The sequence below is a fragment of the Schistocerca americana genome, chromosome 11 (assembly GCF_021461395.2).
Source record: "Schistocerca americana isolate TAMUIC-IGC-003095 chromosome 11, iqSchAmer2.1, whole genome shotgun sequence".
NCBI lineage: Eukaryota > Metazoa > Arthropoda > Insecta > Orthoptera > Acrididae > Schistocerca > Schistocerca americana.
In genome coordinates, this window is record NC_060129.1 from 103,320,436 (window position 1) to 103,345,933 (window position 25,498).

General features: G+C 36.8%; 2 protein-coding genes across 2 annotated transcripts; both read right to left on the reverse strand.

The window, feature by feature from the left end:
* Positions 1-4,050: 4,050 nt before the first annotated feature.
* Positions 4,051-5,116, reverse strand: LOC124553315. Its single transcript, XM_047127193.1, has 2 exons — positions 4,608-5,116; positions 4,051-4,390 (listed from the first exon to the last, which is right to left on the reverse strand). The coding sequence occupies exons 1-2, from the start codon at positions 5,114-5,116 to the stop codon at positions 4,051-4,053; spliced, it is 849 nt and encodes a 282-aa protein (XP_046983149.1).
* Positions 5,117-5,411: 295 nt separating this feature from the next.
* Positions 5,412-5,941, reverse strand: LOC124553316. The gene is made up of 2 exons (XM_047127194.1): positions 5,863-5,941; positions 5,412-5,776 (listed from the first exon to the last, which is right to left on the reverse strand). The coding sequence occupies exons 1-2, from the start codon at positions 5,939-5,941 to the stop codon at positions 5,412-5,414; spliced, it is 444 nt and encodes a 147-aa protein (XP_046983150.1).
* Between the last annotated feature and the right edge of the window lie 19,557 nt (positions 5,942-25,498).

Consider the following 25,498-nt stretch of genomic DNA (forward strand, 5'->3'; position numbering starts at 1 on the left):
TGTCGTTATGATCATATCGTCTGTCGTCATTTCGGTAGAATCCGTAGTTTCTTCCTTGTCGGTCACGTGGTGGAGAATTTCTCCCTGAATCGTAACTCCGCGCTGAAATGTTGCGTCTGAAGTTATTCTGTCTCACCTGGTAATAATTGTTCTGATTACCATATTGTCTGTTTCTATGGTAATCTCTGTCAGATTCATTACTACGGAAATGCGATCTTTCCCTGTAGTTATTACTACTCTGCCAACGGTTGTCATACGGGTGGTGTCTATTTTGGTCACGATTTGTGTTGTGAGAATAGCCTTGTCGTGTCCAGTTATTACTTCTTTCATCGCGGATTTGCGACGGATGTGACCTGTAATTGTTGTGTTCCTGGTTTCGCGTTCCGCGATTGTCAGTGTCAATTTCTAATTCTTGTAGGAGTCCCTGAAATGCTTCAATGTCGTCTTTGCAACGTCCTGCCAAAATAATATGTCGTAAATGTTCAGGCAATTTGAGTAAGCAAATGCGAATGAGTTCTGAGGGGCTGTATGGGTTTGAAAGATATTGATTCTTATGCAACATGTCTTCAAAATATTTGACAAGACTGGAAAATTCAGATTGTTCAAAGTGTTTCATCATCATGATGCTATGTTTTACCCGGTCTTGTGTGGCTTGAGACCAATATGCTGAGAGGAAGGCATGGTAAAATTCTCCTTCACTGTGACAATCGTGAATTACCGATCGCATTCTTACAGCTGGTTCATTCTCCAAGTAGCCACACATAAATTCTAATCTGTGTTCTAACGACCAGTTGGGAGGAAAACAATGAGAGAATTGATGGAGCCATGCTTGTGGATGAATGTCGTTGGCAGAATTCTTAAACGTTTTGAATTTACGTGTAGTAATGAACAGCTTATAGTCAAAATCGTCATGTCGGCGAGTCGCATGTCGGTCATTGTTACTTCGTTTCGGCGGTTCCATCTCAAAATTCGGTGCACATTGCCAATTTCTTTCATAACTTCCGAAATGCCCTGTGTTATTATTTTGCGGCTTTTCCGTGTTTCTAAGTCCCTCTTCCCAAGTTGGGGCACGAGTATCCTCTGAAATACGTAATTCTTGTATTAACTGTGTCAGCTGATCTTGTACTTCCCGGATTTCTCTTTGGTGTTGCGTATTAATCTGATTCTGATTTTGTTTGAATTTCCTAATTTGTTCGCACTCTTCAGTGTCAGTGAAGGCTACAGGTCTTGTGTCATTCAGATCATCATCTACCTTTGTAGATAAGTTAGTGACCTGATCCGAAAGTTCGGCTACTTTCTCCGATAGTGAACACATTTCCTCAGTGTGTTTTTCTGAACCAAGTTTCAGAGTATCTACTGTGTCCTTTAAGTTTTCCTGAGTTTTTGCAAGTTGCGTAACCGAATCGGTAGATGCAACTGAGTCAATTTTAGCCCACAAGGTCTCATGATTTTCATGAACAATGGCTTGCAGTTCTTTTATGGCTGCTTCGTGATTCTGTAATGCATTTTCATGCCGCGAAAAAATAGGTTGAAAATGCTCACAAATTTGTGTTTTTACGTCATTACAGACTTTTTGACATTTCGATTCAATGTTATGTAACTCAGTGGTTAAATCTTCACGTGTTTGTTCAAGTGTAGTGTCTAACTTTTGAAGATTTTGTTCCATTGTGTCTAACTTTTGAAGCTTTTGCTGTGTTTGTCTCTGATTTTGTTCCATTGTGTCTAACTTTTTGAGATTTTGTTCCACTGTGTCTAACTTTTTAAGATTTTGTCCCATTTGTCTCTGATTTTGTTCCATTTGTTGCATTAATTGCAATAATAATGTATTAGTGTCTGGAATCTGTTTCTCTACGCTTTTCGGCAGTGCATTTGCACCGGCAACATTCACATTTTGACAAGCAGAAAATGCGTCTTGACTTATTTGAGAAAACGGTGATAACCCAAAACCTGAATCTACAGTATTTGCGAAATTGTGTCCTGTCATTTCGGATTCCTGAGGCGAGCTGTTGCCGACCGATCGATCGATAATGCTTCCCTCTTCACTAATTGTTTCACTGTCCGTGCCATTGTTTGCCGCCTGCTCCATTTCCCTATGAACAGTTACCAAATTACTACTTTGAATGTCTGTTAATTCATTACTCTGCGGCGCTAACACACTGCTTTCGTCTTCACTGTCATTTCTCAGTTTACTTTGGAGCCTAGTGTTACGTTTTTCACACGCCATAATTGTCACAATATTTCACACGATAACACAGAAAAACACAATTTGAAGAGCAAAAATAAGAGAACACATTAACATAACACTGAAAATAATATCTAGTTAATTGCAAGCGCAGCTGCGAAATACTTGGTGCAAATCTACATGCATGCCACAACTGTTTTACTGTACAACAATGAAAGGCTACAACTACAAAGGAGATTCTCTCTACAATTACGCGCTAGCAATAAACAAAATCTACACTAATTACACAAACTACAAGAAAAAATCAGAAGATTCCAGTGAGGTATCCTAGGCTAAGGGTCGACATATGAAACGTCCCCTTTGAACAATTATGCACGGGACTGTGCTTAACCTGACACACAATGTTTTTAGCGCAACGCAATCTGACTTTCAAAATTCCCTACTAAAGAATGGCCCTGACTAACGTTAAACTATACCTTTCGCAAATCACTTACCTCACAAAAATCTCCGCTGCTCAAGCTACTGCAATACAGCGAGCGCCACTACTGCCAGCTAAATAAAAGATTCAAACTACTAAAGGCACTAACTACTGATAGGGATAGTTAGCAAATGAAAGATATTAATAGAGAACAAACAATGTATTTACCTTAATATCATCACAAGTCATAATATATATATCAGTTCATGACAAATTAGAAACCTCAGCCATCTCTCTCCCCACATCCACCACTGCTGGCGGCTCACCTCCAACTGCGCAACGCTACGCGCTGTTCACATCCAGCTGCCGCTGCCCAACACTACAATGGCAGACAACAATGCAAACTAGCCACAGACTGCACACAGCACAGCCAGTGATTTTCATATTGAGCGCTACGTAACGTTGCCAATAAGAAAACATAAACAGCCTACTTACATAGAGAAAACATAAACAGCCTACTTACATAGAGAAAACATAAACAGCCTACTTACATAGAGAAAACATAAACAGCCTACTTACATAGTTTTCCCATATTTGTGTTTGTCCATATTTGCGTTTTTCCCATATTTGCATATTTCCCATATTTGGTTTTTGCCACATTTGCATCTTTCCCATATTTTGATTTCCCCATATTTGGGTTTTTCCCATATTTGCGCTTTTCCCATATTTGCGTTTTTTCATATTTGCGTTTTTCCGATATATGCGTTTTTCCCTTATTTGCGTTTTTTCCGTGTTTGAGTTTTTTTCGTATTTGCGTTTTCCCATCTTTGCGTTTTTCCCATATCAGCGTTTATCCCATATTTGGGTTTATCCCACATTTGCGTTTTTCCCACATTTTCGTTTTTTTATAATTGCGTCATTCCCATATTGGAGTTTTTCCAATATTTGCGTCCTTTCCATATTTGCGTGTTTCCCCTATTTGTGTTTTTCCTATATCTGCGTTTTTCCCAAATTTGCGTTATTCCCATATTTGCGTTTTTCTCATATTTGCGTTTTCCCCGTATTTGCGTTAATCCCATATTTGCGTTTTCTCCATATGTGCGTTTTTCCCTAATTTGTCTTTTTCCCATATTTGCGTGTTTCCCATATATGCGTTTTTCCCATATTTGCGTTTTTGCCATATTTGGGTTTTTCCCATATCTGCGTTTTTCCCATATTTGTGTTTTTCCCATATTTGCGTTGTTCATATATCTGTGTTTTTCCCAAATTTGCGTTTATCGCATATTTCTGTTGATCCCAATATTTGCTTTTATCCTATTTTTATAGTTTTCCCATATTTGCCTTTTTCCTATATTAGCGTTTTTCCTGTCATTGCCATTTTCCCATATTTGCGTCTTTCCCATATTTGCGTTTTTCCCATATTTGCGTTTTTTCCATATTTTCGTTTTTCCTATATTTGCATTTTTCCCGTAATTGCGTTTATCCCATATTTGCGTTTATCCCATATTTGCATTCTTCCAATATCTGCATTTTTCCCATATTTGAATTTTTCCCATATTTGCGTCATTCCCATATATGTGTTTGTCCCATATTTGCGTTTCTCCCATATTTGAGTTTTTCCGATATTTGCATCTTTCCCATATTTACGTGTTTCCCCTATTTGTGTTTTTCCTATATTTACGTTTTTCCCATATTTGCGTTTTTCCCATCTTTGCCTTTTTCCCATATTAGCGTTTTTCGCATATTTGCGTTTTTCCCATTTTTGCGTTTTTCTCATTTTTACGTTTTTCCTATATTTGCGTTTTTCCCATATTTGCGTTTTTCCCATATCTCATGAACCTATCCTACCAACCGTTTCCTTCTTCTAGACAAGGTGTGCCACTAAATTCTCTTCTCCCATATTTGACATTTTCCATCACTCATGAACCCATGCTACCAACCAATTCCTTCTTTTAGTCAAGTTGTGTCCCTTGTTTCTCATCTCCCATATTTGAACTTTTCCCATACTTGCACTTTCCCATATTAGTGTTTTTCCCATATTTGCATCTTCCAATGTTTGCGTTTTTCCCATATTTGCGTTTATCCCATATTTGCGATTTCCTGAATTTTGCGTTTTTTCCATATAAGCGTTTTTCACCTATATGTATTTTTCCTATATTTTTTTTTTGTTTTCCCATATTTGCGTTTTTCCCATATATGCAGTTTTCCCATTTTTGTGTTTGTCCCTTATTTTTGTTTTTCCCATATTTGAGTTTTCCCCACACTTGAGTTTTCCCAATTTTGCGTTTTTCCCATATTTGCGATTTTCCCATACTTGTGTTGTTCCCACATTTGCGTTTTTCCCATATTTGCGTTTTTTCCATATTTGCGTTTCTCCCATATTTGCGTTTTTCCCATATTTGCGTTTGTCCCATATTTACGTTTATCCCATGTTTGAGTGCATCCCGTATTTGCGTTTCTCCCATATTTGCGTTTTTCCCATATTTGCGTTTTTCCAATATTTGTGTTTTTCCCATATTTGATTTTAACCCATATTTGTGTTTTTCCCATATTTGCGTTTTTTTCATGTTTGCATCTTTGCCATCCTTGCGTTTTTCCCATATTTGCGTTTATCCCATATTTGGGTTTATCCCACATTTGCGTTTTTCCCATATTGGGATTTTCCCATATTTGAGTTTTTCCTATATTAGAATTTTACCATTTTTGAGTTTTTCCCATATTTTCGTTTTCTCCATATATACGTTTTTCGCCCATATGCGTTTTTCACCCATATGCGTTTTTCCCATATTTGCGTTTTTCCCATATTTGTGTTTATCCCATATTTCCAGTTGTCCCATATTTGCGTTTGTCCCTTATTTTTGTTTTTCCCATATTTGAGTCTTTCCTACACTTTAGTTTCCCCATATTTGTGTTTGTCCATATTTGCGTTTTTCCCATATTTGCATATTTCCCATATTTAGTTTTTGCCACATTTGCATCTTTCCCATATTTTGTTTTCCCCATATTTGGGTTTTTCACATATTTGCGTTTTTCCCATATTTGCGTTTTTTCATATTTGCGTTTTTCCGATATTTGTGTTTTTCCCATATTTGCGTTTTTCCCATACATGTGTTTTTCCCATATTTGCATTTTTCCCATATTTGACTTTTTCCCATATTTGCGTTTTTCCCATATTTCTGTTTGTTCCATATTTGTGATTGTCCCAAATTTGCGTTTTTCCCATATTTGAGCTTTCCCATATTTGCGTTTCTTCCATATGTACGTATTTCCAATATTTGTGTTTTTCCAATATTTGCGTTATTCCTATATTGGAGTTTTTCCCATATCTGCGTCTTTACCATATTTGTGTGTTTCCCCTATTTGTGTACTTCCTATATTTGCGTTTTTCCCATATTTGCATTATTCCTATGTTTGTGTGTTTCCCTTATATGCGTTTTTCCCTTATTTGCGTTTTTGCCATATTTTCGTTTTTCCCAAATCTGAGTTTTTCCCATATTTGCGTTTTTCCCATAATTGCTTTATTCCCATATTTGGGTTTTCCCCACATTTGCGTCTTCCCCATATTTGCGTGTTTCCGCTATTTGTGTTTATCCTATATTTGCGTTTACCCCCTATTTGCGTTATTCCCATATTTGCGTTTTTCCCATATTTTTGTTTTTCACATCTTTGCCTTTTTCCCATATTTGCGTTATTCCCATATTTGCGTTTTTCCCATATTTGCGTATTTCCCATATTTGCGTTTTTCCCATATTTGCGTTTTTCCCATATTTACGTTTTTCCTATATTTGCATTTTTCCCATATTTGCGTTTTTCCCATATCTCATGAACCTATCCTACCAGCCGTTTCTTTCTTCTAGTCAAGGTGTGCCACTAAATACTCTTATCCCATATTTGCGTTTCCCCATATTTGTGTTTTTCCCATATTTGCGTTTTCCTATTTTTGCGTTTTTCCCATATTTGCGTTATTTGCATATTTGAGTTGTTTTCATATTTGCGATTATCCCATATTTGCGTTTATCCCAATATTTGAGTTAATCCCATATTAGCGTTTTTCCCCTATTTGTGTTTTTCCTATATTTGCGATTTTCCCATATATGTGTTTTCCCATATACGCGTTTTTCCAACAGATAAGTTTTCCCATATATGCATTTTCCCCATATATGCACTTCTCCCATGTATTCGTTTTTACCATATATGCGTATTTACGATATATGCGTTTTTCCCATATTAGTGTTTTTCCCATATTTGCATTTTTCCAATATTTCCGTTTTTCCCATACTTGCGTTTTCCCCATAATTGTGTTATTCCCATATTTGAGTTTTTTACATATTTTCGACTTTCCCATATTTGCGTGTTTCTCCTATTTGTGTTTTTCCTATATTAACGTTTTTCCCATATTTGCGTTATTCCCATATTAGCGTTTTTCCCATATTTGCATTTATCCCATATTTGCGTTTTTCCCGTATTTGCGATTTTCTCATATTTGGGTTTTTCGCTCTTTACGTTTTTCCCATATTTGCGATTGTCGCATATTTACGTTTTTCCCATGTTTGCGTTTTTCCCTTATTAGCGTTTTTCCCATATTTGCGTTTTTCCCATCTTTTCGTTTTCCCCATATTTGCGTTTATCCCATATTTGCGTGTTTCCTATATCTCATGAACCTATCCTACCAGCCGTTTCGTTCTTCTAGTCAAGGTGTGCCACTAAATTTGAAACGTCCCCTTTGAACAATTTATACAAGACTGTGCTTAACCTGACACACAATACTTTGTTAGCGCAACGCAATCTGACTTTCAAAATTCCCTACAAAAGAATGGCCCTGACTAACATTAAACTATACCTTTCACAAATCACTTACCTCACAAAAATCTTCGCTGCTCAAGCTACTGCAATACAGCGAGCGCCACTACTGCCAGCTAAATAAAAGATTCAAACTATGGAAGGCACTAACTACTGATAGGGATAGTTAGCAAATGAAAGATATTAATAGAGAACAAACAATGTATTTATCTTGATATCATCATATATAAATATAGCAGTTCATGACAAATTACAAAACTCCGCCATCTCTCTCCCCACATCCACCACTGCTGGCGGCTCACCTCCAACTGCGCAACGCTACGCGCTGTTTACATCCAGCTGCCGCTGCCCAACACTACAATGGCAGACAACAATGCAAACTAGCCACAGACTGCACACAGCACAGCCAGTGATTTTCATATTGAGCGCTACGTAACGTTGTCAATAAGAAAACATAAACAGCCTACTTACATAGCCCCCATGCTCCCCACAAAAAATTTTACAAATTTTTTTTTGGGCAGTGGCCAATAATGATTTGATAAAATTTTTCATAATTACAATAACAAAGAAATCAAATGCACACACTTATTGATATTATGTTGGTCAAAAGCTCAAATTTTCTCACAGTCTATAAAGGCAGTCCTGATCATTCTTCACAGTGAAACTGCCGTTTCTTTTCTCAAAGTCTGAGCAGTAAAAGACAATGCACACAGAAGTAGTGGATTTCCATGCAGTCTTGAAGAAGTAGTGTTGTCCTTCCAACGGAAAGACAGTGCAGACCCACTGCAGTCCTTGTAGAAATAATGGTATTGATGGATCATCAAAGATGTAGACCCACTGTAGTCCTTGTAGAGATAATGGTACTGGTGAGTCATCAAAGATGCAGACCCACTGTATTCCTTGTAGAGATAATGGTACTGGTGAGTCATCAAAGATGCAGACGCACTGTAGTCCTTGTAGAGATAGCCAGCAGCCATCTGTTGTGACTGTGCAGGTGCACAATCACCATTGAAGAGTCTTGTGGATAATGTAGCAAGTCCATAAACCACCACTTGTGCACTCACAAAGTTAGTTTCTAATTGTCCTTAGAACCAGCAATGCTGTTATCCAGTCCCTTGCTGAATGATTAACACACATGCAAACACTATCAGTCCCTACTTCTCACATATTGTCCATATACTATGACCAACAGAAACGTGTGCAGTGAAATGTAACTCACAAGTTACTTAATTTGATGAACTGGTGTCAAGTACAATTTTATAACATGAGAATACAATTACAAAGGTACAAAATACATCATTAAAGAACATAGCAATACAGATAACATTTGTAGTACAGGCTTTACAAAAGAATAGAAATAGACATATACGTCAGTGTTACAGGAATTATGACATGAGTCCATACATAAAGATCACAAGAACTTTTGAAACATCACCTTCACATGTGAGCAACAAACCAGAATAAATAATGTCTAAGCATATTTACAAGGTAAATAACATATTATTAATGCAAATTATATTTGAGGATAACAGTATTCCTCATCATAGTGAATGTAGCTTAATATTAAAAGAAGAAAAAATTCTATGAAACTACACAGAGACAGGAAGAAAACAAATACACAAGGGTACACAAACATATAGTGGGATAACACAAAAGGAAAGGACAGGGTTTGTTGTACTGCAGTAGCCGGCCGAAGTGGCCGTGCGGTTAAAGGCGCTGCAGTCTGGAACCGCAAGACCGCTACGGTCGCAGGTTCGAATCCTGCCTCGGGCATGGATATTTGTGATGTCCTTAGGTTAGTTAGGTTTAACTAGTTCTAAGTTCTAGGGGACTAATGACCTCAGCAGTTGAGTCCCATAGTGCTCAGAGCCATTTTGTACTGCAGTATTTTGCAAACAAAACTTTCTTTACTTCTCGGAGATCTCCCTTCATTCACCATTATCCCCAAAAAGTCCTATCTATACCTGCTTTCTGTATTCTATTCATATTTCTTTCAATATAATTATTTCTCAGTGTACAATACTCTTTTTGGCCCAAATCTTTTTCATATTGTCCATAGTCAATTTCTTATATAGTCTACCTCCTCTTAAGCTAACTTAAATCTACTGAGCTCAGATGCTAAACTAAGGAATGAGGCAATGCAGCAGCACATAAAACAATTAATATAAACAGCAATAAAAAAATGGAAAATCGCAAAGCAAGCTACAGTAAATCTAAATTACCAAGCAATTCAACATTACAACTAATATGAGCCAATGTGCAGCAACAATAAAAATAAATGAGTAGTAAAACTGGCTTAGCAGAGTAACACAAATTAAAGTTCAGTAGCATTATGCCTGGCAAACAGCAGCTTATATCTAAACATGACATAGCTCAAGCAGAAAAAATAGTACACTAAAGATAACAATGCAGATAAGGGAAATGTATAATCACATCTTAATGTCTAAGTAATTAAAGTGGTGCACCACAACAACTTATTGTAAAAGAAATATTACCATGTACTTGAAAAGAAAATTATGTGTTACTGTTACTAGTTCCTTCTTATTGTTCTTTCCTTTCCAAGTGCTCCTTTTTTAAAGAACGTGGATCATAAAATAATTATTTAATAGATCTGTTGACAGAAAGTGTTCACATTAGCAAATGCATTTCATTTTATAAAAGCAATGCTGCAACACAGCTGGAAATCAGATATCAAGTGAAATAAGCAACTACGAAAAGCAAAGTATAAAAATATCATTCAGTAGTCATGTGACATTTCATAAGTTAGTAGAAACTCTCTCAACTCTCGTAGAAAGACGCTTGTCATAATCAGGTGTGCAGATGTAAAAATATTTCTCGTCATTTCATTAGGCATTTCAGTAAATATCGTAAATTAAGAGCTAGTGTAATCATATGTTTTCAAGTTCGACCGTGTCGTTTTTGCGATGCTTTCTACAAAGGAATGTCAGAAGCGAGGTTAATGGCGTCCCCTTTTTTTTCTACCTGTGCCGCTGAAAAGGGCTCGCAATAATGGCTTTTCCTCCAGGCAACTGGCACACCTGGCCGCTCGCAACGCATTACGTCACGGTCACTTACCTTTCTTACCGACATATTTACGACAGCAGTTTCCGCTACAGTGACAGTCTCATCTAAAAATTTCACAGGTCGAAAATTTGCGTTACAAATGTGTAGAAACAAAATCCTGTAAATATAACAGCATCCAAAAAATTTTCGCCAGCATTGTGGTACATTCACGCATATACACACCTTTCATAACTCTTAAAGTACGATTCTTGGTTTCCAACATCCTGTTTCACAAGTCAGAGTCCCTAATCACTATTCATTACTCCTTACCTTATTACACATATACATATCCATCGACACTCGTCAATATTTCGTCATTATAAATATGAAGCATAATCAAATAACTCATGTAGCCTCAGCCTATTAATCATAAACATCCCTCAGCAGCATAATACACATCGTCGTCGTAAAAATAACATCATAACACCTCAGTCAAATCTCAAAATCGTCGTAGCTTCCTCCAATAATTAAAAAAATTCTCTGCTCATGTCAAAAGTGTCATCTGCCTCAAACGTACTTTAAAAATCATGAATCCATACCAAATACATCATTCAAAGCTCTCATAGTATCACAATGGTTCCGAAAAAATATGAAGAGTTCACACAGTACAGACAAAATACAATTTCGTAAGGGTGAAGTTATCCAACGGTGTAATTGCGTAAACATCTGTCACTGATGTAATAAAAAAATGTTTGTCTCTCAGTTAAATGATCAGATAGCTGTGTAATTCTGTGTTTTAGAGAAATATGGTACCGATGTGTAAAGTTGTATAAGCAAAATACCATATTAGCTAGGGTTCCTTGTGGTTGCCACACACATGGTACACAAAGTAAGCGTGTACCCCCCTGAGGATTAATGTAATTATACCCTCAGGTGTTAAAGATTACAGCAATGGAATGAAATGTGTCACCGAAAACTTTCTTTGTAATTCAAAAATCTTTAAAAATAAATGTTTTAAGTACAAAATTAATCACTGAAATGCGTGTCCTGTAGCGCTAAATGTGCGTCTTGCTGTAAGATAATTCTGTGGAAGTGTCGTAGTTATCGTATGCGAAATTCGCAAATATGGGAAAAACGTAAAGATAAGAAAAACGCAAATATGGGAAAATCGCAAATTTGGGGAAAACGCAAATATGGGTAAAACGCAAATATAGGAAAAACGCAAATATGGGAGAAACGCAAATATAGTTAAAACGCAAATATGGGAAAAACGCTAATATGGGATAAACTCAAATAATGGAATAAACGCAAATATGGGACAAACGCAAATATGAAAACAACTGAAATATGGAAATAACACAAATATGGGAAACATGCAAATATGAGAAAAACACAAATATTGGAAAAACACAAACACTAGAAAAACGCACATATGGAAAAAACGCAAATATGGGAATAACGCAAATATGGGAAAAAGGCAAATATGGGAAAAACGCATATATGGGAGTAACGTAAATATGGGAAAAACGCAAATATAGGAAAAACACAAATAGGGGAAACACGCAAATATGGGAAAGACTCAAATATGGGAAAAACTTAAATATGGGAATAACGCAATTATGAGAAAAACGCAAATATGGGAAAAGCGCAAATATGGGAAAAACGCAAATATTTTCCCATATTTGCGTTTTTCCCACGTTTACATTTTCCTATATTTGTGTTTTTCCCATATTTGCGTTTTTCCCATATCTCATGAACCTATCCTACCAACCGTGTCCTTCTTCTAGTCAAGGTGTGCCACTAAATTCTCTTCTCCCATATTTGAGATTTTCCATCACTCATGAACCCATGCTACCAACCAATTAATTCTTTTAAGCAAGTTGCGTCCCTTATTTCTCATCTCCCATATGTGAGTTTTTCCCATACTTGCGTTATCCCATATTTGTGGTTTTCCCATATTTGCGATTTCCCATTTTTGCGTTTTTCACATATTTGCACTTTCCCACATTTGTGTCTCCCCCATTCTTGCGTCTACCCCACACTTGCGTGTTCCCCATACATGCGTCTTCCCCATACATGCGTCTTCCCCATACTTGTGTGTTCCCCATACTACCATCTTCCCCAAACTAGCGTCTTCCCCATTCTTGCATCTTCCCCATACTTGCGTCTTCCCCATACTTGCATCTTTCCCATACCTGCGTTTTTACCATACTTGATTCCGTCCGAAATTTGTTTTTTTCCCATATCTACATTTTTCCAATATTCGCATTTTCCCCATATTTGAGTTTTTCCGAAATTTGCGTTTTTCCCATATATGCGTTTTCCTATATATGCGTTTTTCCAATATATGAGTTTTCCCATATATGCGTTTTTCCCATATATGCGTTTTTCCCATAGATGCACTTTTCCCAAATATGCGTTTTTACAATATATGCGTTTTACCATATTTGCAATTTTCCCATATTAGTGTTTTTCTCATATTACCGTATTTCCCATATTTGCTTTCTCCCATATTTTCGTTTTTCCTATAATTGCGTGTTTCCCATATATGCTATTTTCCCATATTTGCGTTTTTCCGATATTTGCGATTTTCCGATATTTGTGATCTTCCGATATTTGCGATTTTTTGATATTTGCGCTTTTTCACATATATGTGTTTTTTCCAATGTATGCGTTTATTCCATATAAGCGTTTTTCCCATATAATTTGCGTTTTCCCCATATTTGCGATTTAACCATATTTGGGTTTTTCCCATTTCTGCGTTTTTCCCATATTTGCGTTTATCCAATATTTGCGTTTATCCCAATATCTGCATTTATCCCATATTTGCGTTTGTCCCATATTTCCGTTTTACCCATATTTGCGTTTCTCCCATATTTACGATTTTCCCATATTTTCGTTTTCCCATGTTTGCGTTATTCCCATATTTGCGTGTTTCCTATATCTCATGAACCTATCCTACCAGCCATTTCCTTCTTCTAGTCAAGGTGTGCCACTAAATTCTCTTCTACCATATTTGAGAATGTCCATCACTCATGAACCCATGCTACCATCCGATTCCTTCTTTTAGTCATGTTGTGCCCCACATTTCTCTTCTCCCATATTTGCGTTTGCCCTATTTGTGTTTTCCCTATATAAACGTTTTTCCCATATTTGCATTATTCCCATATTAGCGTTTTTCCCATATTTGCGTTTTTCCCATATTTGCGTTTTTCCCATAATTGCGTTATTTCAATATTTGAGTTGTTTTCATATTTGCATTTATCCCATATTTGCGTTTATCCCAATATTTGAGTTTATCCCATATTTGCGTTTTTCCCATCCTTGCAATTTACCTATTTTTGCGTTTCTCCCATATTTGCGTTTTTCCCATCTTTTCGTTTTTCCCATATTTGCGTTATTCCCATATTTGCGTTTTTGCCATACTTGCGTTTTTACAATTTCTGCGTTTTTCCCATATTTTCGTTTTTCCTATGTTTGCGTTATTTCCATAGTTGAGTTGTTTTCATATTTGCGTTTATCCCATATTGCGTTTATCCCAATATTTGAGTTTATCCCAGATTTGCGTCTTTCCCATATTTGCGTTTTACCTATATTTGCGATTCTCCCATATTTGCGTTTTTCAAAGCTTTTCGTTTTTCCCACATTTGTGTTTTTCACATATTTGCGTTTTCCCCAAATTTGCGTTTTCCCATATCTGCATTAATCCCGTATTTGTGATTATTACAATATTTGCGTTTATCCCGTATTTGCGTTTTTCCCGGATTTTCGTTATACCCATATTTTTGTTCTCCCCATATTTTCGTTCTTCTCATCTTTGCGTTTTTCCCACCTTTGCCTTTTTCCCATATTTGCGTTTTTCGCATATTTGCGTTTTTCCCATATTTTCGTTTTTCCTTATTTGCGTTTTTCCCATATTTGCGTTTTACCCATATTTCCGTTTTTCCCATATTTGCGATTTTCCCATATTTGTGTTTTCCCATCTTTACGTTTTTCCCATATTTGGGTTTTTCCCATCTTTGCGTTTTTCCCATATTTGCATTTCTGCATATTTGTGTTTTTCCCATGTTTGCGTGTTTCCCTTATTTGCGTTATTCTAATATTTTCGTTTCTCCCATATTTTCGTTTCCCCATGTTTGCGTTTTTCCCATATTTGCGTGTTTCCTATATCTCATGAACCTATCCTATCAGCCATTTCCTTCTTCTAGTCAAGGTGTGCCACTAAATTCTCTTCTACCATATTTGAGAATGTCCATCACTCATGAACCCATGCTACCAACCAATTCCTTCTTTTAGTCATGTTGTGCCGCACATTTCTCTTCTCCCATATTTGCGTTTGCCCTATTTGTGTTTTCCCTATATAAACGTTTTTCCCATATTTGCATTATTCCCATATTAGCGTTTTTCCCATATTTGCATTTTCCCCATATTTGCGTGTTTCCCATACTTGCGTTTATCCTATATTTGCTTTTATTCCAATATTTTCATTTATCCCATATTTGCGTTTTTGCCATATTTGCGTTTTTCCCATATTTGAGTTTTTCCCATATTTGCGTTATTCCCATATTTGCGTTTTTTCCATATGTGCGTTTTTTCCATATGTGCGTTTTTCCAATATTTGTGTATTTCCAATATTTGTGTTTCTCCCATATATGCGTTTTTCCTATATTTGCGTTATTTCCATATTTGAGTTGTTTTCATATTTGCGTTTATCCCATATTTGCGTTTATCCCAATATTTGAGTTTATCCCATATTTGCGTTTTGCCATATTTGCGTTTTACCTATATTTGCGTTTCTCCCATATTTGCGTTTTTCCCAGCTTTTCGTTTTCCCCACATTTGCGTTTTTCACATATTTGCGTTTTTCCCATATTTCCATGTTTCCTATATCTCATGAACCTATCCTACCAGCCGTTTCTTTCTTCTAGTCAAGGTGTGCCACTAAATACTCTTATCCCATATTTACGTTTCCCCATATTTGTGTTTTTCCCATATTTGCGTTTTCCCATTTTTGCGTTTTTCCCATATTTGCGTTATTTGCATATTTGAGTTGTTTTCATATTTGTGTTTATCCCATATTTGCGTTTATCCCAATATTTGAGTTAATCCCATATTAGAGTTTTTCCCATATTTGCGTTTTTCCTATATTTGCGATTTTCCCATATATGCGTTTTTCCCATATATGCGTTTTTCCAACAGATAAGTTTTCCCATATATGCATTTTCCCCATATATGCACCTTGCCCATGTATTCGTTTTTACCATATATGCGTATTTACGATATATGCGTTTTTCCCATATTAGTGTTTTTCCCATATTTGCATTTTTCCAATATTTTCCGTTTTTCCCATACTTGCGTTTTCCCCAAAATTGCGTTATTCCCATATTTGAGTCTTTTACGTATTTTCGACTTTCCCATATTTGCGTGTTTCCCCTATTTGTGGTTTTCCTATATGAACGTTATTCCCATATTTGAGTTTTTTTACATATTTTCGACTTTCCCATATTTGCGTGTTTCCCCTATTTGTCTTTTTCCTATATGAACGTCTTTCCCATATTTGCATTATTCTCATATTAGCGTTTTTCCCATATTTGCGTTTTTCCCATATTTGCGTTTTCCCCATATTTGCGTTATTTCCATATTTGAGTTGTTTTCATATTTGCGTTTATCTCATATTTGCGTTTATCCCAATATTTGAGTTTATCCCATATTTGCGTTTTTCCCATATTTGCGCTTTACCGATATTTGCATTTCTCCCATATTTGCGATTTTCCCATCTTTTCGTTTATCCCATATTTGCGTCTTCCCCATACTTGCGTCTTCCCCATACTTGCATGTTCCCCATACTACCATCTTCCCCAAACTAGCGTCTTTCCCATTCTTGCATCTTCCCCATACTTGCGTCTTCCCCATACTTGCATCTTTCCCATACTTGCGTTTTTACCATACTTGATTCCGTCCGAAATTTTTTTTATTCCCATATTTACATTTATCCATTATTCGAATTTTCCCCATATTTGAGTTTTTCCGAAATTTGCGTTATTCCCATATATGCGTTTTCCCATACATGCGTTTTTCCGATATATGAGTTTTCCCATATATGCGTTTTTCCCATATATGCACTTTTCCCAAATATGCGTTTTTACAATATATGCGTTTTTACCATATTTGCATTTTTCCTATATTATGTTTTTCTCAAATTTGCGTATTTCCCGAATTTGCGTTTTTCCCATATTTTCGTTTTTCCTATAATTGCGTTTTTCCCATGAATGCGATTTTCCCATATTTGCGTTTTTCCGATATTTGCGAATTTCCGATATTTGTGATCTTCCAATATTTGCGATTTTCTGATATTTGCGCTTTTTCACATATATGTGTTTTTTCCAATGTATGCGTTTATTCCATATAAGCGTTTTTCCCATATAATTTGCGTTTTCCCCATATTTGTGATTTAACCATATTTGCGTTTTTTCCATTTTTGCGTTTATCCCATATTTGCGTTTATCCAATATACGCGTTTATCCCAATATCTGCGTTTATTCCATATTTGCGTTTGTCCCATATTTGCGTTTTACCCATATTTGGGTTTTTCCCATATTTACGATTTTCCCATATTTGCCTTTTTCCCATCTTTGCGTTTTTCCCATATTTGCGTTGCTGCATATTTGTGTTTTTACCATATTTGCGTGTTTCCCATATTTGTGTTATCTCCATATTTCAGTTGTTTTCATATTTGCGTGTATCCCATAATTGCGTTTATCCCATATTTGCGTTTATTCCAATATTTGCGTTAATCCCATATTTGCGTTTTTGCCATATTTTCGTTTTTCCCATATTTTTGTTTTTCCCATCGTTTCGTTTTCCCCTATTTGCGTTTTTCCCATCTATGCCTATTCCCCATATTTGCGTTTTTCACATGTTTGCGTTTTTCCCTTATTTGCGTTTTTCCCATATTTGCGTTTTTCCCACGTTTACATTTTCCTATATTTGTGTTTTTCCCATATTTGCGTTTTTCCCATGTCTCATGAACCTATCCTACCAACCGTGGCCTTCTTCTAGTCAAGGTGTGCCACTAAATTCTCTTCTCCCATATTTGAGATTTTCCATCACTCATGAACCCATGCTACCAACCAATTAATTCTTTTAAGCAAGTTGTGTCCCTTATTTCTCATCTCCCATATGTGAGTTTTTCCCATACTTGCGTTATCCCATATTTGTGGTTTTCCCATATTTGCGATTTCCCATTTTTGCGTTTTTCACATATTTGCACTTTCCCACATTTGTGTCTCCCCCATTCTTGCGTCTACCCCATACTTGCGTGTTCCCCATACATGCGTCTTCCCCATACATGCGTCTTCCCCATACTTGTGTGTTCCCCATACTACAATCTTCCCCAAACTAGCGTCTTCCCCATTCTTGCATCTTCCCCATACTTGCGTCTTCCCCATACTTGCATCTTTCCCATACCTGCGTTTTTACCATACTTGATTCCGTCCGAAATTTGTTTTTTTCCCATATCTACATTTTTCCAATATTCGCATTTTCCCCATATTTGAGTTTTTCCGAAATTTGCGTTTTTCCCATATATGCGTTTTCCTATATATGCGTTTTTCCAATATATGAGTTTTCCCATATATGCGTTTTTCCCATATATGCGTTTTTCCCATAGATGCACTTTTCCCAAATATGCGTTTTTACAATATATGCGTTTTACCATATTTGCATTTTTCCCATATTAGTGTTTTTCTCATATTACCGTATTTCCCATATTTGCTTTCTCCCATATTTTCGTTTTTCCTATAATTGCGTTTTTCCCATATATGCTATTTTCCCATATTTGCGTTTTTCCGATATTTGCGATTTTCCGATATTTGTGATCTTCCGATATTTGCGATTTTTTGATATTTGCGCTTTTTCACATATATGTGTTTTTTCCAATGTATGCGTTTACTCCATATAAGCGTTTTTCCCATATAATTTGCGTTTTCCCCATATTTGCGATTTAACCATATTTGGGTTTTTCCCATTTCTGCGTTTTTCCCATATTTGCGTTTATCCAATATTTGCGTTTATCCCAATATCTGCGTTTATCCCATATTTGCGTTTGTCCCATATTTCCGTTTTACCCATATTTGCGTTTCTCCCATATTTACGATTTTCCCATATTTGCGTTTTTCCCATCTTTGCGGTTTTCCCATATTTGCGTTTCTGCATATTTGTGTTTCTCCTATGTTTGCGTGTTTCCCTTATTTGCGTTTTTCTAATATTTTCGTTTCTCCCATATTTTCGTTTTCCCATGTTTGCGTTATTCCCATATTTGCGTGTTTCCTATATCTCATGGACCTATCCTACCAGCCATTTCCTTCTTCTAGTCAAGGTGTGCCACTAAATTCTCTTCTACCATATTTGAGAATGTCCATCACTCATGAACCCATGCTACCATCCGATTCCTTCTTTTAGTCATGTTGTGCCCCACATTTCTCTTCTCCCATATTTGCGTTTGCCCTATTTGTGTTTTCCCTATATAAACGTTTTTCCCATATTTGCATTATTCCCATATTAGCGTTTTTCCCATATTTGCGTTTTTCCCATATTTGCGTTTTTCCCATAATTGCGTTATTTCAATATTTGAGTTGTTTTCATATTTGCGTTTAACCCATATTTGCGTTTATCCCAATATTTGAGTTTATCCCATATATGCGTTTTTCCCATCCTTGCAATTTACCTATATTTGCGTTTCTCCCATATTTGCGTTTTTCCCATCTTTTCGTTTTTCCCATATTTGCGTTATTCCCATATTTGCGTTTTTGCCATACTTGCGTTTTTACAATTTCTGCATTTTTCCCATATTTTCGTTTTTCCTATGTTTGCGTTATTTCCATAGTTGGGTTGTTTTCATATTTGCGTTTATCCCATATTGCGTTTATCCCAATATTTGAGTTTATCCCAGATTTGCGTTTTTCCCATATTTGCGTTTTACCTATATTTGCGATTCTCCCATATTTGCGTTTTTCCCAGCTTTTCGTTTTTCCCACATTTGTGTTTTTCACATATTTGCGTTTTCCCCAAATTTGCGTTTTCCCATATCTGCATTAATCCCATATTTGTGTTTATTACAATATTTGCGTTTATCCCGTATTTGCGTTTTTCCCGGATTTTCGTTATACCCATATTTTTGTTCTCCCCATATTTTCGTTCTTCTCATCTTTGCGTTTTTCCCACCTTTGCCTTTTTCCCATATTTGCGTTTTTCGCATATTTGCGTTTTTCCCATATTTTCGTTTTTCCTTATTTGCGTTTTTCCCATATTTGCGTTTTACCCATATTTCAGTTTTTCCCATATTTGCGATTTTCCCATATTTGTGTTTTCCCATCTTTACGTTTTTCCCATATTTGGGTTTTTCCCATCTTTGCGTTTTTCCCATATTTGCGTTTCTGCATATTTGTGTTTTTCCCATGTTTGCGTGTTTCCCTTATTTGCGTTATTCTAATATTTTCGTTTCTTCCATATTTTCGTTTCCCCATGTTTGCGTTTTTCCCATATTTGCGTGTTTCCTATATCTCATGAACCTATCCTATCAGCCATTTCCTTCTTCTAGTCAAGGTGTGCCACTAAATTCTCTTCTACCATATTTGAGAATATCCATCACTCATGAACCCATGCTACCAACCAATTCCTTCTTTTAGTCATGTTGTGCCGCACATTTCTCTTCTCCCATATTTGCGTTTGCCCTATTTGTGTTTTCCCTATATAAACGTTTTTCCCATATTTTCATTATTCCCATATTAGCGTTTTTCCCATATTTGCATTTTCCCCATATTTGCGTGTTTCCCATACTTGCGTTTATCCTATATTTGCTTTCATTCCAATATTTTCATTTATCCCATATTTGCGTCTTTGCCATATTTGCGTTTTTCCCATATTTGAGTTTTTCCCATATTTGCGTTATTCCCATATTTGCGTTTTTTCCATATGTGCGTTTTTTCCATATGTGTGTTTTTCCAATATTTGTGTATTTCCAATATTTGTGTTTCTCCCATATATGCGTTTTTCCTATATTTGCGTTATTTCCATATTTGAGTTGTTTTCATATTTGCGTTTATCCCATATTTGCGTTTATCCCAATATTTGAGTTTATCCCATATTTGCGTTTTGCCATATTTGCGTTTTACCTATATTTGCGTTTCTCCCATATTTGCGTGTTTCCCAGCTTTTCGTTTTCCCCACATTTGCGTTTTTCACATATTTGCGATTTTCCCATATTTGCGTATTACCCTTATTTGCGTTTTCCCCATATTTGCGTTTTTCCCATATTTGCATTTATCCTGTATTTGTGTTTATTCCAAAATTTGCGTTTATTTCGTAGTTGCGTTTTTCCCATATTTTCGTTTTACCCATACTTTAGTTTTTCCCATATTTTCGTTTTTCTCATATTTGCGTTTCTCCCATCTTTACCTTTTTCCCATATTTGCGTTTTTCCTTATTTGCGTTTTTCCCATATTTGCGTTTTTCCTTATTTGCGTTTTTCCTTATTTGCGTTTTTCCCATATTTGCGTTTTACCCATATTTCCGTTTTTCCCATATTTGCGATTTTCCCATATTTGTGTTTTTCCATCTTTACGTTTTTCCCATGTTTGCGTTTTTCGCATATTTGCGTTTTTCCCATGTTTGCGTTTTTCCCTTATTAGCGTCTCCCATATTTGAGATGTTCCATCACTCATGAGCCCATGCTACCAACCGATGCCTTCTTTTAGTCAAGTTGTGCCTCAGATTGCTCTTCTCCCATATTTCCGTTTCCCCATATTTGCGTTTATCCCAATATCTGCATTTATCCCATATTTGCGTTTATCCCATATTTGCGTTTTACCCATATTTGCGGTTTTCCCATATTTGCGATTTCCCAATATTTGCGTTTTTCCCATCTTAGCGTTTTTCTCATATTTGCGTTTTTCGCATATTTGTGTTTTCTCCATGTTTGCGTGTTTCCCTTATTTGCGTTTTTCCCATATTTCCGTTTTTCCCATATTTGCGTTTTTTCCATATTTGCGTGTTTCCTATATCTCATGAACCTATCCTACCAACCGTTTCCTTCTTCTAGTCAAGGTGTGCCACTAAATTCTCTTCTCCCATATTTGAGATGTTCCGTCACTCATGAACCCATGCTACCAACCAATTCCTTCTTTTAGTCATGTTGTGCCCCACATTTCTCTTCTCCCAAATTTGCGTTTCCCCATATTTGCGTTTATCCCATATTTGCGTTTATCCCATATTTGCGTTTTACCCATATTTGCGTTTTTCCCATATTTGCGATTTTCCCATATTTGCTTTTTTCCCATCTTTACGTTTATCCCATATTTGCGTTTTTCGCATATTTGCGTTTTTTCTATGTTTGCGTTGTAAGTAGGCTGTTTAGGTTTTTGTAGGCTGTTTAGGTTTTTTTTATTGGTAACGCCACCTCTGTATGAAAATCACTGGCTGTGCTTTGTGCAGTCTGTGTCTAGTTTGCATTGTTGTCTGCCATTGTAGTGTTGGGCAGCGGCAGCTGGATGTGAACAGCGTGTAGCGTTGCGCAGTTGGAGGTGAGCCGCCAGCAGTGGTGGATGTGGGGAGAGAGATGGGGGAGTTTTGAAATTTGTCATGAACTGCTACATTTATATATGATGATATCAAGGTAAATACATTGTTTGTTCTCTATTAATATCTTTCATTTGCTAACTATCCCTATCAGTAGTTAGTGCCTTCCATAGTTTGAGTCTTTTATTTAGCTGGCAGTAGTGGCGCTCGCTGTATTGCAGTAGCTTGAGCAGCGAAGATTTTTGTGAGGTAAGTGATTTGTGAAAGGTATAGTTTAATGTTAGTCAGGGCCATTCTTTTGTAGAGAATTTTGAAAGTCAGATTGCGTTGCGCTAACAAAATATTGTGTGTCAGTTTAAGCACAGTCATGTATAATTGTTCAAACGGGGACGTTTCATATGTCGACCCTTAGCCGAGGATACCTCACTCGAATCTTCTGATTTTTTTCTTATAGTTTGTGTAATTAGTGTAGCTATTGTTTATTGATAGCGCGTAATCATAGAGAGAATTTCCTTTGTAGTTGTAGTTTTTTCATTGTTGTACAGTAAAACAGTTGTGGCATGCATGTAGATTTGCACCAAGTATTTCGCAGCTGCGCTGGCAATTAAGTAGACATTATTTCCATTGCTATGTTATTTTATTTTGCTCTTCAAATTGCGCTTTTCTGTGTTATCGTGTGAAATATTGTGACAATTATGGCGTGTGAAAAACGTAATACTAGGCTCCAAAGTAAACTGAGAAATGACAGTGAAGACGAAAGCAGTGTGATAGCGCCGCAGAGTAATGAATTAACAGACATTCAAAGTTGTAATTTGGTAACTGTTCATAGGGAAATGGAGCAGGCGGCAAACAATGGCGTGGACAGTGAAACAATTAGTGAAGAGGGGCGCATTATCGATCGATCGGTCGGCAACAGCTTGCCTCAGGAATCGGGAATGACAGGACACAATTTTGCAAATACTGTAGACTCAGGTTTTGGGTTCTCACCGTTTTCTCAAATGAGTCAAGACGCATTTTCTGCTTGTCAAAATGTGAATGTTGCCGGTGCAACTTCACTGCCGAAAAGCACTGAGGAACATGTTTCAGACACCAGTGCATTGTTATTACAATTAATGCAACAAATGGGACAAAAGCTTGAAAAGTTAGACACAATGGAACAACACCAGAGACAAACACAGCAACAGTTAGACACAGTGGAACAAAATCTCAAAAAGTTAGACACAGTGGAACAAAATCTCAAAAAGTTAGACACTACACTTGAACAAACACGTGAAGATTTAACCACTGAGTTACACAACATCGAATCGAAATGTCAAAAGGTCTGTAATGACGTAAAAACACAAATTTGTGAGCATTTCCAACCTATTTTTTCGCGTCATGAAAATGTATTACAGAATCATGAAGCAGCCATAAAAGAACTGCAAACTATTGTTCATGAAAATGATGAGACCTTGCAAGCTAAAATTGACTTAGTTGCATCTACCGATTCGGTTACGCAACTTGTAAGAACTCAGGAAAACTTAAAGGACACAGTAGATACCCTGAAAATTGGTTCAGAAAGACACATGGAGGAAATAAGTACACTATCAGAGAAAGTAGCCGAACTTTCGGATCAGGTCACTAACTTATCTACAAAGGTAGATGATGATCTGAATGACACAAGACCTGTATCCTTCACTGACACAGAAGAGTATGAACAAATAAGAAAATTCAAACAAAACCAAAATCAAATCAATACACAGTACAAAAGAGAAATCCGCCAAGTACAAGATCAGTTGACGCAGGTAATACAAGAATTACGTATTTCAGAGGACACTCACACTCTAATACGGGAAGAGGGACATAGAAATACGGAACAAACACAAAATAATAACACAGGACACTTCGGAAATTATGAAAGAAATTGGCAAGGCGCATTGGATTTTGAGATGGAACCGCCAAAACGAAGTAACAATGACCGACATGCGACTCGCCGACATGACGATTTTGACTATAAGCTGTTCATTACTACACGTAAATTCAAAACATTTAAGAATTCTGGCAACGACATTCATCCACAAGCATGGCTCCATCAATTCTCTCATTGTTTTCCTCCCAACTGGTCGTTAGAACACAGATTAGAATTTATGTGTGGCTACTTAGAGAATGAACCAGCTGTAAGAATGCGATTGGTCATTCACGATTGCCACAGTGAAGGAGAATTTTACCATGCCTTCCTCTCAGCATATTGGTCTCAAGCCACACAAGACCGAGTAAAACATGGCATCATAATGATGAAACATTTCGAACAATCTGAATTTTCCAGTCTTGTGAAATATTTTGAAGACATGTTGCATAAGAATCAGTATCTTTCAAACCCATACAGCCCCTCAGAACTCATCCGCATTTGCTTACTCAAATTGCCTGAACATTTACGACGTATTATTTTAGCAGGACGTTGCAAAGAAGACATTGAGGCTTTTCAGGGACTGTTACAAGAACTGGAAATTGACACAGACAGTCGCGGGATGCGAAAACAGGAAAACAATCACTACAGGTCACATCCGTCACAATTCCATGATGACAGAAACAATAACTGGACACGACAGGTCTATTCTTACAACGCAAATCGTGACCAAAATAGACACCACCTGTACGACAACCGTTGGCAGAGTAGTAATAATTACAAGGAAAGATCACCTCTCCACGGTAGTGACTATCACAGAGACAATCAGAGAAACAGACAATATGGGAACCAAAATAATTATTATTACGGGAGACAGAATAACTTTAGACGTAACGGTCCAGCACGCAGTTACGATTCAGGGAGAAATTCTCCACCACTTAACCGACAAGAAAGAAACTACAGGAACTACCGACATGACGACAGACGATGTGATCGTAACGACAGACCTGAATTGCATCAGAACTGGCGGGATTCAAACAGAGCAGGGCCTTCTCGTCACGGTGAATTTGTAGAAGTTAGGTCTCCAAACCCCAATAACGATGCGCGCCAACAAAGAGACCATAGGCAATGACTCACACCGCTGGCTGCCACAAAACGTACTTATGAAACTGACGACGCAGCTGCTGTAGCTAGTAATTACGTAAAAATGGAAGACATTAGGGACATCTTACTCCAAGAACACGACGTAAAACATAACAACATTGGATATCCTGTGATTCACATTACAGTAAATGACGTAAAATTTACGGCAGTACTTGACTCTGGCAGTCCCATTTCAGTAATCAGTGAAACAGCCTTTAGCAAATGCAACAAATCGAACGATTGCCCCACACTTCCGTTACGTAAGATTAAATTACAAGGTGCAATCTTTGGAAAAAAAGTAGATGTACGCCAACAAACCAACTTAGAATTCTTTTGTCAAAGCCACAGCTTCTCTATGAACTTTCTTATTGTTCCATTATTGTCGACGGAAATTATACTGGGAGTAGACTTTTTGAATGAATACAAAGCAATCTTAAACTTTCACGATGCTGAAATAACTTTAGAAAAAGAAGGTAAGTCAGTAGCTTTGAAA

Bases quoted from the DNA above. Each gene is read 5' to 3' on its own strand.
- LOC124553316 (XM_047127194.1), bottom strand. From the start codon at position 5,941: ATGGTAAAGACGCAGATATGGGAAAAACTCCAATATAGGAATAACGCA. The intron at 5,777-5,862 runs GTACATATGGAA...TGGAACAAACAG, and splicing joins AACACAAATATTGGAAATAC to AAATATGGGAAAAACGCAAA.
- LOC124553315 (XM_047127193.1), bottom strand. From the start codon at position 5,116: ATGGGAAAAACACAAATATTGGAAAAACGCAAATATGGGAAAAACGCA. The intron at 4,391-4,607 runs GTATGGGAAAAG...ACGCAAATATAG, and splicing joins ACTAATATGGGAAAGTGCAA to GAAAAACGTAAAAATGAGAA.